The sequence below is a fragment of the Triticum dicoccoides genome, chromosome 3A (assembly GCF_002162155.2).
Source record: "Triticum dicoccoides isolate Atlit2015 ecotype Zavitan chromosome 3A, WEW_v2.0, whole genome shotgun sequence".
NCBI lineage: Eukaryota > Viridiplantae > Streptophyta > Magnoliopsida > Poales > Poaceae > Triticum > Triticum dicoccoides.
This window is the reverse complement of record NC_041384.1, coordinates 12,204,707-12,216,657: the sequence shown is the minus strand read 5'-3', so window position 1 is coordinate 12,216,657 and position 11,951 is coordinate 12,204,707. Positions and strand designations below refer to the sequence as shown.

At 45.0% G+C, this 11,951-nt stretch overlaps 1 protein-coding gene across 1 annotated transcript; it reads right to left on the bottom strand.

Annotated features, from left to right (window-relative positions):
- Window positions 1-4,286: 4,286 nt before the first annotated feature.
- LOC119266665 (fructose-bisphosphate aldolase 1, chloroplastic-like) lies at window positions 4,287-7,821 on the bottom strand. The gene is made up of 6 exons (XM_037547910.1): window positions 7,638-7,821; window positions 6,261-6,530; window positions 6,042-6,151; window positions 5,863-5,953; window positions 4,933-5,202; window positions 4,287-4,804 (listed from the first exon to the last, which is right to left on the bottom strand). The coding sequence occupies exons 1-6, from the start codon at window positions 7,779-7,781 to the stop codon at window positions 4,526-4,528; spliced, it is 1,164 nt and encodes a 387-aa protein (XP_037403807.1). The 5' UTR covers window positions 7,782-7,821; the 3' UTR covers window positions 4,287-4,525.
- Window positions 7,822-11,951: the final 4,130 nt, after the last annotated feature.

Sequence of the window (11,951 nt, the reverse complement as noted above, 5' to 3'; positions counted from 1 at the left end):
ACACACTCCTAACTATTGTATAGTCGATAGTGCACATAACTAAATCACATTAGCTAAACGTCAGTCGACTGACTTTAGCTTTTGGACCAGACGATTTCGTGATGGCCGAAGAAGTTCACCGAGAAGGAAGTAGCTCGTTGGCAAGCTACCCCACCTTCTATCGTAGGGTGGGGGTGGGGCGAAAGAACGGCGGCGGTGGTGGTGGGGGGAGGGGGGGTGCAACTTCGCCGGAGAAAAACCCCGTTAGCGCTGATTCTAGAAGGATGCCCGAGGGGGTGGCAGCACGACGATGGGCTACAGTTGGGCGAAGGGTGATGCGGCGAGGTTACGTGGGAGCACCGCCAGCCGCGGACAGCGGAAGCAAGCGGCTAGGCTGACGGCAGCGGGGCAGTTCGAAGGAAAGAAGAAGACCGGCGGGAGAAAGAAGAAACAGATCCAGCCCTTGATCTTGTATCCGACGGCTGAAAAAATCAACCGACCCAAAAAAAAAATTCCAGGCGACTGGCATATAGCGAGACCCTAACTAAATTTGTTGAAAAGGATGACGCGGGACTCATATGTCAGGCTAAGTATTGGTGATGATTTTTGTCATATTCATGTCAAGCTAAGTATACTGCTTATGGTTTTTTTAGTGGTATGTAACAGCAGCACACGTGTGAATACCAATAAACTTATTGTATATTTTAAGCCCCTGCAAACACTTATAAGGGAGTGTTTTTGGCGGTCTGCAGAGATGATCATAGGATCCCCATGTCAGGGCTTACTAGAACATTGCAGTGTTTTTAAATATTCAGAATTTGTGAAACCATACATACACGGTATAAAATGCATCCTAAAATTTCTGACAATTTGTGACAACGTATGCAATATGCATGTACTACTTCGCAAAAACGCAACACAAGGAGAAAATGCATACTACTCCCTCCACCCCACAATATAAGACAATTTTGTAAACTATGTTAGGTTGCCATATAAGACTTTTTTTTCGAAAATCCGCATATGAGCCCAGGCTCAGAAAAAAATTCAAAATAAATACTAGAAAAATTTAAAAACAAATCCAATTTTTTGTGGGGTAGATAATTTTATGCATGAGGTCTGCTCAAAATTTTAACTCATTTGGATATCTGAGCAGCTCTCGGCAAAAAAGATAAATCGGACCAAAACAGTTCGTGAAGAATAAACTTTTTTACAGACCATGATTTTGTCTTTTTTGCAGAGAGCTGCTCAAATGTCCAAACGAGTTGAAATTTGAAGCGAACCTCACGCATCAAATTATCTACCACACAAAAATAGTTTTTTTAAAAAAAAATTAGTATTTGTTTTGATTTTTTTCGTCGGAGTGGGTGCAGCTGAGCCCGGGAGCCAAATTGGCCTTCTCATTTTTTTAACTATGTTAGAGCATCTCCAATAGATGGTCCAAAATTTGGTGGTTCAAAACCGGAGATGTAAAATTTGGACCGCCAAAAAGTGTGTTTTGGAGCTCCGAAAAAAGCTCAACTCCAACAGATGGTCCAAAATGATGGTCCAAATTTGCAACTCCAATAGATGGTCCAAAATGAAGATGAAAACGGCCGCGCGGCTGCTACCAGCCACTGTTCAGCCGCGGTTTTGCATTCAAATAGCAACTAAAATTTGAAAATAAAGTGCATCATCATCATAGTTTCAATCAAAAGTGCATCACCATCATAGTATCAAATTCGTCTACCAAAAGAGCATCGTCTCAATCAAAGTTTTTCGCCCTAGAAATTAAAATGCACATGAATATCACTCATTCGGGTCATCAACACCACCGGTGTTGTGAACCGTGGTACGATCATCATCTCCATCACCGCCTTTGTCGACGTTCTCAACAAGCGGTGAACTCTCGTTGCCGTGAGCACCACCGGAACCATCTTCATTGCGTCCCATGTTATTGTCATATACACCTCCAACGCCACTCATGTTGCCGCCATAGCCACCTCCCAAGCCACCCATCATGTTGCCGCCAAAAGCACCTCCCATGCCGCCAAAGCCACCTCCCATGCCGCCACCGAAGCCACCTCCTATGTTTCCGCCAAATGCACCACTCATGGCACCTCCAATCATGTTCATATAACCTCCCATGGCACCACCCATGGCATCTCCCATGCCTCCTCCCATCATCATTTGCCTCATGAGCATTTGCTTCTTCATGAGCATTTCATCGCGACAAAGTTCAACATATGCCTTTGCCTTGGCATCAAGAGTTGATGTGTCCATGAACATAAACTTGAGTGTCCTCTCTTCTACCATCTTCCTCTCATCGGCCGCGGCCTTCTTCTCCTCTAGTTCCACCTTCCTCTCCTCAGCCGCGGCCAACCTCTCCTCGGCTGCCGCCCTCTTCTCCTTGGCCGCCGCCCTTCGCTGCTCGACGTCACTCCTCTCCTCTATTTCCTTGAGCTTCAACATTCTTTTCTCTTAGGCATACTCTTTTCTTGCCATGACAATGGCTTCAAATCCTTCCTTGAGATCATTGTCTCCAGCCTTGGTTCCCTTCGCTTTCTTGTTTCCATCGGGCCTATAAGATTTTGTCGCGGAGTGAGGAGTGGGGCTCGTCTCCTCAATGGCGACATCTTCTTCATCCTCAACCAACACACTCTTCTTCTTCGACGATTCAAAAGTCTCCCTAGTTTTCCACTTCTCCACATCCTTGAGCTCTTTGTAGCAATGATGAAAAGTGAAAGCTTTTCCTTTCCTTTTCTTCTTCTCGCCTTTCATGTTCCTCTCGCGGAACAATCCTTGTGCAATCATTTTCTACAAACAAACATTTCATCATCAACATAGTGAACAAAGAGGAAATATTTGACAAAGCACAGACGAAGAGGAAATATTTACCAAATCACTATCACCGCAACCACTTGGATTCATGCGAGCAACATTTGACAAGCAACCGCCCCACTTTGAGCATTCGGCATTGATGGTGGACCAACGTTGACGTAGAGAGTCGCTCGAACGGAAGATACCACTTGTGTTGCGCTCATCGGAATACTCCTTGATGCGTTTCCAATACGTGCTCACCGTTTGGTTGCTTCCAACGCTTGCATCTTGAGAGATTTTCTTCCAAGCGGTGCATGTCAACACATCCTCCGCGGTGCTATAATTGCCACTTCTTCCCTTGACAATGAAGCCCTCATCATCCACATCAAGATTGTCATCATCATATTGGGTTTCATATTCTTGTGACTCATATATGTAATCATCATTTGCCGCATTTTGTTGCGTGCATGAAAGCTTCATCATCAACATTGCAGTTGCACGCACAAGCAATCAAGGACACAAAAAATTTGAAACAACAAACGAGAGCACAACCGAGACCACAACCGCAAAATTTATACCTTTGCGACATTTCGTCGAACATGTTGGAGGCGGTGGCCGTCGGCGTGGCCACATCTTCCTCCACGGCCGGCGGTGCCGGCGGGGGAGGTGGAGGAATGGATGTGTGGCTGCTGGAGGAGGCTGCCGGGCGCACCGTCTGCGACTCGTCGGCCCGAGCCGCCGCGGCCGCCTTCGAGAGCTTCAACGGCCGTGTAGAACTGTCGGCCGGGTTGCGGCTGCGGTTGGCCGGCCGTTTGACGCTGCCTCCTCGTCCCTTCGTCGGCTTCGCCGACTGCGCGGTGGCCACCGGCCGGGGCGGCGGGCGGGGGGCGGCGGCATGGCCGCGGATGCGGGAGGGGCGGCAGCGGCGGCGGCCACGTGGGTCAGCCCACCGGCTGCGGCGGCGGCAGAGAAGGCGGCGGGGTCGTCGGCATCGGCCATGGCGGCGGCGGACGGCGGGGGGCGACGGCGGCCGGGAGGGTCGCGGGCGGGCGGACGGGCAGGAACGGAAATGAAGTGGCGGTTGGGCGTTCGCGGGCGGCGGCTAGTTTTGGACCAAATGCATCTCGTGATGTATATTTGCATCGTGAGGTGTTGCATTTACATCGCGAGGAGGCCGCGGTCCAATTTTTTGCATATAAACCATTTGTTGGAGCAGCGTTTTTTTGCCCCAGACGGTTCAAAAGTTAAGTATTTTTACATTTGGACCGTATATTGAAGATGCTCTTAGCTTAAAAAATATCTTATATTATGGAACAAAAGTAGTGAAGTTGGATTCTTCATTTGGCCCATTATCATCACTATTTTTTTCTAGGTTCATTATAGGCTAAATTTTGAATTGATTTTTCAAGAAATTGTACATATTTTTTGCACCTATGCTATGTGAATTTTCCATAAATTTCAGAAACTTGTAGTCGGTAGAAACCCGATGCTCAGGTCCACAACCCAAGCTGTTCTCGGTATCCGCCCACAGTGAGCTATCATCAACTTTCTCAGGGTAGGTATGCATACAGTAATTGTTTGTTCTCATAAATATAACTTCAGGCAACCCTAGAGTTTCTTGCAATGCCAATACAGCTAACAGTCGTTGGCACCAACACGCTGGTGATTGATTATTCACACCAATAATTAGAAAACAAAACCCCGCAAAATGACGTGCATCTCATATATAAATCATCCTGCCGTCGCCTCATCAGTAGGTGTATCCCTTCTGGAACATGCCCTTCTTGGCCTCGTCGCTCTCACCCTCGCCAGTGTAGCTGCCGAGCTGCGCCAAGGAGTTGGCCTTGGCGCGGACCAGCAGGGCCTTCTGCGCCGCCTCGATGTTCTCGGGCTGCCCCTGCCACGTCTTCAGCACCGAGTTCTGGAGTGCCCGGGCGTAGGAGAAGGACACGTGCCACGGGTTGGCGGACTGGTTCATCGCGTTCAGGTTCATGGTTGCCTCCAGCTCGGACTGTCCGCCGGAGAGGAACTGCGGAATTGGGACGGTCGGGGTTATGGCTACTATTTCTTACTCTGTTTATTATGTATGTCCACGGGAAATGGACTGAAGAAAGATAATCAGCAGAAGCTAAGATGGTTCAAGGTTGAAGACAATACCATGATTCCAGGGACAGCAGGTGGTACTCTCCTCCTCAGCATTGTGAGGGTGTTCTTCGCAATGGCTTCTGGAGAAGCCTTCTCCTTGTGCTCAGCACCAGGGGTAACCATGCTGGGCTTCAGCAGGATGCCCTCAAACAGAACGTTGTTTTCGGCCAGGTAGAAGAACACCTCTGACCACACCTTCTCTGCCACCTCGAGAGTTCTCTCAATGCCATGGTCACCGTCAAGAAGGATCTCTGGCTCCACAATTGGCACTAAACCATTGTCCTGCAGATTATTCAGGTTTGAAACAAGATGAGTAAAGATAAAGAGGGGCCCAAAATAGTACGTCGAGATTATAGTGTATTTGGATGCATAAATTTTCTTGAATCATATAATGTACTACCTCCATTCACAAATATAAGATGTTTTGAATATTACAATATGGAATAAATATTTCAACATACACTAAAATGTGTCTATATACATCCGATTCAGAAAAAGGTTAGAACATCTTATATTTGCGAACAGAGGGAGTACTATTGTTGCATTCATTTCATCAAATTCTAGTACGTATCAGCTTACAAAGAAGAACCTGAGTTGGAAATTTCAAAGGGAAAAATGTTCCGATTGGTGGTGTCAGAACAGAACCACCATGCTAGCGTTCATTGGTATATATGATTTCAATAACAGCATATCTACATGAGCATACAGATATTTACTTTTTCTACTTGTTAATTAATTCTCCCTACTTGCTATCGGATAGTGTTCAATGGATGATTATACTGTAGGATAGGTTATGTCGTCGCACAGGTTTCTAGGAATAAGATATCAAATATGAGCATAAAAATGATTATGCTGTTCATCAACTCCATGAGTAAAATATCAAACTAAATAAAGGATCACTTCTTCATTCCAAAATGTTCAGCAGTTGAGAACATGTATTACCTGAGCAATAGCAGCATAGCGAGCAAGTCCCCATGCCGCTTCCTTGACAGCCAATGCAGTAGGACCACAGGGGATGCTAACAACAGTTCGCCTGTAGAAGATCAATATAGCATAGCAAGTTTAGAAAGGGAAAGAGAATAAAACTAGTCAGGAAATGCACAAGGAGAGTATGAACTGACCACTTTGCGAAGCGTGCACCCTGCTTGTAGTACTCAGCGCACCTTGAGGCCAAACCATCAAGACCTTGGCACCAGGATTCATTGTTGGATCCGGGCAATGGAACCAAACCCTATTGGGAGAACAAAATAAATCAAGTACTAAAATCAGAATGCTAGGACTGTCTTGGTGACTACAAACGGCACGACGAATCGACGATTTTCAGAACATGGCATGCATACCTTGTCAACCTTGATACCAGGCATGATATTCTGGTCCTTCAAGACGTCAACAAAGGTCTTGCCATCTGTAGTGGACTGATAGAGAGTTTCCTCAAAAAGAATAGCACCAGAGATATATTCACCAAGACCAGCAGTGGTCAGCAAAAGCTGCCTGTAAGCCTGGCGGTTAACTTCCGTGTTGTCCAAACCAATGGATGCCAATCTCTTTCCACATGTTGCACTCGACTCGTCGATCGCAAGGATCCCACGGCCAGGGGAAGCAACAGTTTTCTGCAATGGGGCGCACTATTAGATTTGCAGTCATGAAACACAACAGAGAATGCATTGCAGCTGCGAGGAAGGAACGCTGAAGAAAAATAAACAGGAAATAGCATAAGACTAGTTTGGCATACCCAACATCAAGCAATTAAGACGAGCATCAGTGTTAGTTCTAGACTTGCGGTGGTTCAAAATGTAAAGGCACGGTTCATTTACATGAGGGCATGCTTCACACTAATTGACAAATCAACACTTGAACAGAAGATTACAGTTGGAACAAAATAAAACCTAATGTACACACGATGCAAAGGAGATGGCGTGAAAGCAGACAAATCCTTTTCAGCCGAGCAGAAAGGCCAAGAATAATTCTAACAAAACCAAGACTTAAAGTACTGCTGGTAGGTTTTCCCACACAGGAAACCATCACAGAGCAACCATACGTCAGCAAGTCCACCCAACAATCTACAAACCAAATGAATATGAACATATGGATGGGCAGTTGGCCACATCTCCTAGAAACAATTCTATGACATTTGGATTTGAGAATTTACTTTTCAGAGCAACACTAGCATCGCAATGACCTCCTTCCGTATCTACCGGGACAATCATCCTGAGACTCAACAAGCTCGTTGTTCAACCTTAATTTAAAAGTCAACCTAAAAAGTGGGCCAGATTTACCCTGGCTTGATCTGGGACGATGCAAGTAGCAGACAAAACAGAGTAACTGGGCCAATCAATCTATCACTGGTTTTCCCATATCACGCAACCTGCCATCTAAACTAACAGAGGCTTGAACACAGCATAGGCGCTCATCTATCAGCCCAAATTCGATTGCAACGGAAAAATACATTGGAAAAATACATCGAGACGAGGTCGTTTCCAATCGAGATTTAATTCGACGGAGAAACGCACGGACGCTCTCATTTTCTCCAACCCCACAACACCCGTCCCCGTCACGGATCGCTAGACGCCAACCAAACAAACCCGGAGCCACCAGGACAGATCGCGGCACACGACGCGCGCAACGCCCCAAGGGCGAGATCCTCCCGCGGGCCACCGGCTCCTAGACCTAGGCGAAGCTACGGGGATCAGAGGGAGGAGGCGGCGGGGGGCGCTCACCGCGGTGGAGACGAGCTCGTCGGCGTAGGAGCCGCCGGAGGCGCGGACGCGGACGAGCGAGGCGCGGCGGGCGGGCTGCGCGGACCGGACGGGGGCGAGCCGGGCGGTGGCCGGGGAGCTGAGCTTCGCGGTCACCATCGCCATTGGTTCGATCGGTCGATGCGCTCTGTGTTCGGACGCGACGGCGAGAAATAGGGAGGGGCGGAGTGGGTTGGTGGCTGGCGGAGGAAGTACGACCGCGGTTTTATGCATCCTGGCCCTCTATTTGCTATGTATTTTCGCTGGAGCCCCTGACCAACCCTCTTCTCGATGGGCCGAGGTGGCTGGAGTGATATGCGATGGGTGAGGGGGCAGAGTGAAATAGTTTCCTTTTCATATTGGCCGTGGATCTCTCCGCCCGTCGCAGGGCGGATCCGCCGAGGCCAGAAGAGATGCCGACGACAGGGCTTACCGCTGGGACCCATCTGTCAGCACACATTACAAAGAAAAAAAAAGTTTGTGTTATTTTTTTAGATTATAATATAAAAAAAACGTGTTGGTTCTTTTTTAGAATTTTCAAAATGTTTGTGGAGTTTTAAAAAGTGTTCACATTTAATAAGAATATTGATGTATTTTTTAAATGTTTGTAATTTCAATAGATGTTCATATAATTTTCAAAACATTATTTTTTTATAAAATATTCATGTATTCATTTGAGGATCTAAAATCTCAAGGCACGCACTAGGCTTGTATATATTTTTCCATACCTCCTATTTTTGTGTGTGCAAAACACATGAACGCTTTTTAAAACAACATAACCATTTTATTAAAGCATGAAACTCTTATATAATACATCTACTTTATCAAATACATGGAAATTTTATTTTAATACACATAACCATTTTATAGAAGTTATGTTAACATTTATTTAAATATCTGGACACTTTTAAAATTACATGGTATTGTGTTATAATTTAAATAACTTCCTTTGGCTTGCCCCTGATATATTGATTGGTGACTGGTGATGTCTGATGTGGTTAGTACCTCCCTTAGGCATGCCCCGGATACTGTTGTTCCTAATAGAATGCACGTGCGTTGTCACGGGCCATTGAAATATGTTGCTAAAGTTATATATACATAATGCATGTTAAATTTCCCATGTAGAGAATATATAGCACGGACACAATCGAGTAATAATTGAAGTCCACTTAATTTGCAATGTAAATTACTAACAAAAATGTTCACATAATCAAAAAAATATATAACATATAAAAATGATCGTGTCATTTAATAATTTGGTTCTAAACATTTAACAACCGTTCACATGTTTTGCAGAAAACGTTCATGAAATTTAAAAACAATATGCAACATGTGTTTAGAAATGTTCACTATGTCTTAAAAAATGTTCAATGTTCAATGTGCATTTTGTATTTCAGATAATGGTTTATGATGTATTTTAAAAGTGTTTAATGTGTATCAAAAAATGTTCAACCTATATACAAAAAATGTTCGACATGCATTTGAAAAAAACCGACATCTATTCAAAAGATGAAGAAAACCAAGAGAAAAAACACACAAAAAAGTAAAAGAATATGAAAAAAATGACAGGGGAAGTACACAGAAATAAAAACCACATGGAAGCTTCTAAAACCAGTCCATAGAAGCTTCCGAAAACAGCATGAAAGTGTGTTATTGGGCCGGCCCACTAGTGGGAGGTGATTGACCCACGAGGAGTGAATGATTATGCTTTTCTACTACTTGCGACCCGACACTGGAGGTGGAAGAACAATCTGTTGGACCCACAGTCCTTGACCCATGTGAATGGCGGGAGATGGTGCTATCAAGCGAGGTTAGGCGAAGCTAGGCCCCAGGAAGTTGCCGCCCTCGGGGGCTGATAATGGCCTCGAGTCTTGAGCGATATCCACTCAGAGAATAAGCTTGTGCAAGAGCATGAGCTTGAGCACCGCGTCACCGATCCCAATTGACTTGTTAGCAGACATGGGCAAGCATGCTTTGGTTGACCATAACAATGATCGATCTCAATATAGCATAGAGTAACCATAACCATGATAGAATGTACTTTAAGATTTGCAAAGTGTTATACCTTCTAAACAATCAATTCGAGAGAGATCCTCAGTTAGATTCTTCTAGAGTTGAATCATTCCATTTCAGCTCAGCCCCGGGTACAATTCTGAGCGTGAGAACAACGAGAAATCCTCTTATCCACTTTTGTGCGGCAAACTGTCACCTTACCGCACAGAGCTGACGTAGGATCGACTTATTTGGGCAAGCCCGTTTTACGTTCTATAAATCTCGGTTTTGGGAAACTTTTAGAAGGTTTCTGTCTGGTTCAACTCCTGTTTTGTGTGTGTTCTTTTCTTGTTATTTCTTTTTATGGTTTCTTTTTTTGCCCTGTTTTTATTTCCAGTTAGAACCTTTTCTATTTTTAAAATTGTCAATTGTTTTTGGAATTTCCAAATATGTTTGCATTTAAGAAATGTACAAAATTTCAAATATTATTTGGATTTCCAAAGAATGTTCTAGTTTTCCAATTTCTTAACAGATTAAATAATGTTCGCGTATTCCAGAAAACTTCATATTTTTTTAAATTTAAGAATTTTCAAGAAATGTTTCCAATTTCAAAAAATTATTTGAAATAAAAATCATTCCAATGATGTCCAAAAGGTTCAAAAAATGTTCGTATTTGAAAAGGGTGTGCTTTAAAAAAATAATCATTTTCTCAAATAAAAAATAAATTGCTACAGTAACAAGGCCTGTACAGTGTACGGTTGATGCGTACTTGCGTGTGTGTTGGTTCGGTATAATGTGCTGCTGGCTGCATGGCCGACCAATGGGAGGGCCTCTGTGTGTATGCTCGATTGTTTGACGGAGTGATTGTAACAGGAGCTTGGAGAACAACTTCATCTTGTGCCAGGTCCTCCCTTCGCTACTTTCTATCTAAGTGGATTCGCCATTCTAAGCGTATTACATTTCTCAAAAAGAAAAACCTGAATCCCGACCTTGAAAGTATAATGATATATTTAAAACTAAAAAAATAATTAGATTAAATAGAAAAATCACTGATCATCTATTTTGGGCTGGGCTAGGCATTTTAGACCGGGCTTTGTTAAGGATGGCCCAAAACCTGGCGTGGCCCCTGGTATCCCAGAGAACAACTTCTTGGGCAATGCACGGTAAACCAAAATAAATCCCGTATGTTTCGGGTATGTAAAAACAAACCCATAGGTGATCCCATCTTCTCCGGAGGAGCTCGAAACCTGACCTTGATGGCGCCGCCGGTGAGGCCTTGGGCGGATCTCCACGCCGATCTCTTCACCGCCATCGTGGACCACCTACGATCGCTGAGGGACTACGTCTCCGTCCGCGGCGTCTGCGCCGAATGGCGGTCCGCGCTGCCTTCCGCGTCGCCGTGCGTCCTCGTCCTCGACGACCTGCAGCCTCCCGTTCCAACACCGGTGCAGCGCCTTGGTTTCGGTTACCGGCTGGCGGTGTATTCACAATGTCCACAGACGAGATACTCGTCCTAAGGTACTACCCAGAGCGATCGCCATATTGGGATGTAGTGAAGGATCTAGGAGGCTACTCTGTGTTCATCGGCCATAACAACACGGCATTGGTGCAGGCTGAGGCTGTGTTGGGAGTAAGGCCCAACTGTGTCTATTGGATAGATTGCATGCAATGCACGCCCTGGGTGTTTGAGATGAGCACCAGAACCTCTAAGCGATGCGTTTTCCCTCCTACTAGTGTAGGAACGGCAAGATGTTGGTATTTTAGTGCTGCCTAAGATAACTAGTATCGACTACAAATAACAGAAGAAAATGCCGTATAACGAGGTATGAGTCTGGAAGACATCTAAATCGATTACTCTCATGTTCCCTGCATTTATAGAGTATGATTTCTTGGTCTCTTGTATCAAGATGGTCCCTTCTCCCCGCTTTATGTGCATTTCACACTTCTAAGTTTTAGTTTTATTGTAATGTTCTAATTAATTTGTTTCAATTTATGTTTTTAAGCCACCCATCTAATCCTGTCATGAGTGCAGAGCATTTTAGATGCTCGGTCCAACTATTCGATTTAGATGGAGCGGTATATATGCAGACATGACAAATGACTAGTATTCATGGTTGGAGGTTCTCGGATCATACTATTCTGCATTAACTAGTCCAGTGGCCCTCGCAAACGAGGCGTTGTCCTTAAACGACACATATAGGGGCAGTACTAGGCGCCCGTCGACCGGCTGAATTTCGGCCGGTCACCTGCCCAGCGTGCCGCGCTGTCCGATTTCACCTTCGTCTTCAACTTTTTTCTCCTCCC

Excerpts from the sequence above, each read along its gene's own strand:
- LOC119266665 (XM_037547910.1), bottom strand. The coding sequence starts at position 7,781 with ATGGCGATGGTGACCGCGAAGCTCAGCTCCCCGGCCACCGCCCGGCTC. Across the intron at positions 6,152-6,260 it reads CTGGTATCAAGGTTGACAAG|GGTTTGGTTCCATTGCCCGG; the intron begins GTATGCATGCCA and ends TTCTCCCAATAG. Across the intron at positions 5,203-5,862 it reads GCTATGCTGCTATTGCTCAG|GACAATGGTTTAGTGCCAAT; the intron begins GTAATACATGTT and ends AATAATCTGCAG.